The following is a 1531-nucleotide window of genomic DNA, read 5'->3' on the forward strand; positions in this document are numbered from 1 at the left end:
CCCCCCCACCCCGCTCCGACTGCGCCGTCACCGCATTCTCGTCGCGTACATAAACATGACGTGATTATATCGCATGTGGCGCTCCCACCTCGCAAATAACCGATAAAATGTGTCAATTCGCTGCGAGATGTGGCAGATTGGGCGCGTGACGTGACGTGACGTGACGCGTTTGTTGGGGGGACAAGGGGAGCAAAGTAATAACAAATAACATGTCTTTCTCAGCACTGGAGCTGTCAAAATGTGTGTAAATTAACTTTTAGCATTCAATAACAAGGCGGCGCGTTTAGTTCCCCGACATTCATTTTATAGTACACCATGTTGAATTCAGAAATACGTAAGGCACAAGATAAAGACGTCGGTCGGACATGGCACCAAACATTAATCAAATAAATTTGCACATTTATGACACAAGTAACGGATATACAAGTAATTATAAATATTATGATCATGACATCGTACTGTTCTTATTTTTCTACCTATATGACAGACTCTCTTGTCTTAAATGAATATTATATGAACATTAAAAATGCATATTGTATGTAATATGTATAATGTTCCCAAAATATGTATATATATATATATTAATGATGTGCTGTTTTTGTCAGAAGGAAACGGGCGAGGTGTTGCGCACGGGCAGGCCGGCCGGGGAGGACAGGGCGAGGCGGCCTAAGCTATACCCGCGCGATCCTACCCACGTCGACGTCACCTGAACAACTGAAAATACCGCTCTGCTGTTTGTCCGTCTCTGTATCTACAGTTAATTATCTAGCGTGGAACTATAACGATGTGCAGCGGATAAGAATGGCGGCACAAGTTCCTATTTGAGTTTCTCTCCTGTTCTTTGTTTATTAATCCTTATAAATTAATTTGTTACTAAAATCTACGTACAAATGTAGCTCCTGTCACCTTCTAGGGTTAAATTGTAATTAGTGTTAAGTGATTCGCCCGCGATGTAGCGCGCATAGCGCAGGGCGTGTGTATCTCTATCCTGTACTCGTACATGTCATAAAGTCATAGTTAGTGCAACTAATTCTTAGTGTTATTAAGTAATTGTATTTAATTAGTGGAGTTTATGTATATTGAACGGCTTCCTAAGACGTTTAATTTACTCTAATAAAAGATTATTCGAAGCCATAATTTGTTTAATTTTTCATTGAACTTTATCTGTAAGTACATACATACATACATACACTCTCCACCTTGTGTAACTCAAAGTTAATTACTTCAAGTTCTACATCTTACTAATGTTATAAATGCGAATGCAGATTGGATGGATGAATGTTTGTTTGAAGATATCTCCAGAACTGCTGAATGCATTTCGATAAAATTTGATATACACGTAGAACATAGTCTGGAAGAGCACATAGTTTTAACAACAAATAAGTTGAAGTGTCATGGTCCGTGGCGTAGATCCCACTGCCCTATTGAAAATTAGAGTATCATTCTTCGGAAATAAGAGATTAGAAAGTTTTAACATAATTTTAAGATAGGTTAAAGATTGAGCAATAGAGTATGCTAGAGGCCCTGGCCG

The 1531-nt window shown here is 39.0% G+C and overlaps 1 protein-coding gene across 1 annotated transcript in view; it reads left to right on the plus strand.

Annotated features, from left to right (window-relative positions):
* Positions 1-1128, plus strand: part of PTSP (prothoracicostatic peptide) — a 26987-nt gene extending 25859 nt beyond the window's left edge. Inside the window, exon 7 of the mRNA XM_013316018.1 lies at positions 606-1128. Within this exon, the coding sequence (XP_013171472.1) occupies positions 606-670 (65 nt within the window). The 3' untranslated portion in view covers positions 671-1128. The remainder of the gene's footprint in view (positions 1-605) is intronic.
* Positions 1129-1531: the final 403 nt, after the last annotated feature.

The sequence above is a fragment of the Papilio xuthus genome, unplaced genomic scaffold, assembly GCF_000836235.2.
Source record: "Papilio xuthus unplaced genomic scaffold, Pxut_1.1 DF826949.1, whole genome shotgun sequence".
NCBI lineage: Eukaryota > Metazoa > Arthropoda > Insecta > Lepidoptera > Papilionidae > Papilio > Papilio xuthus.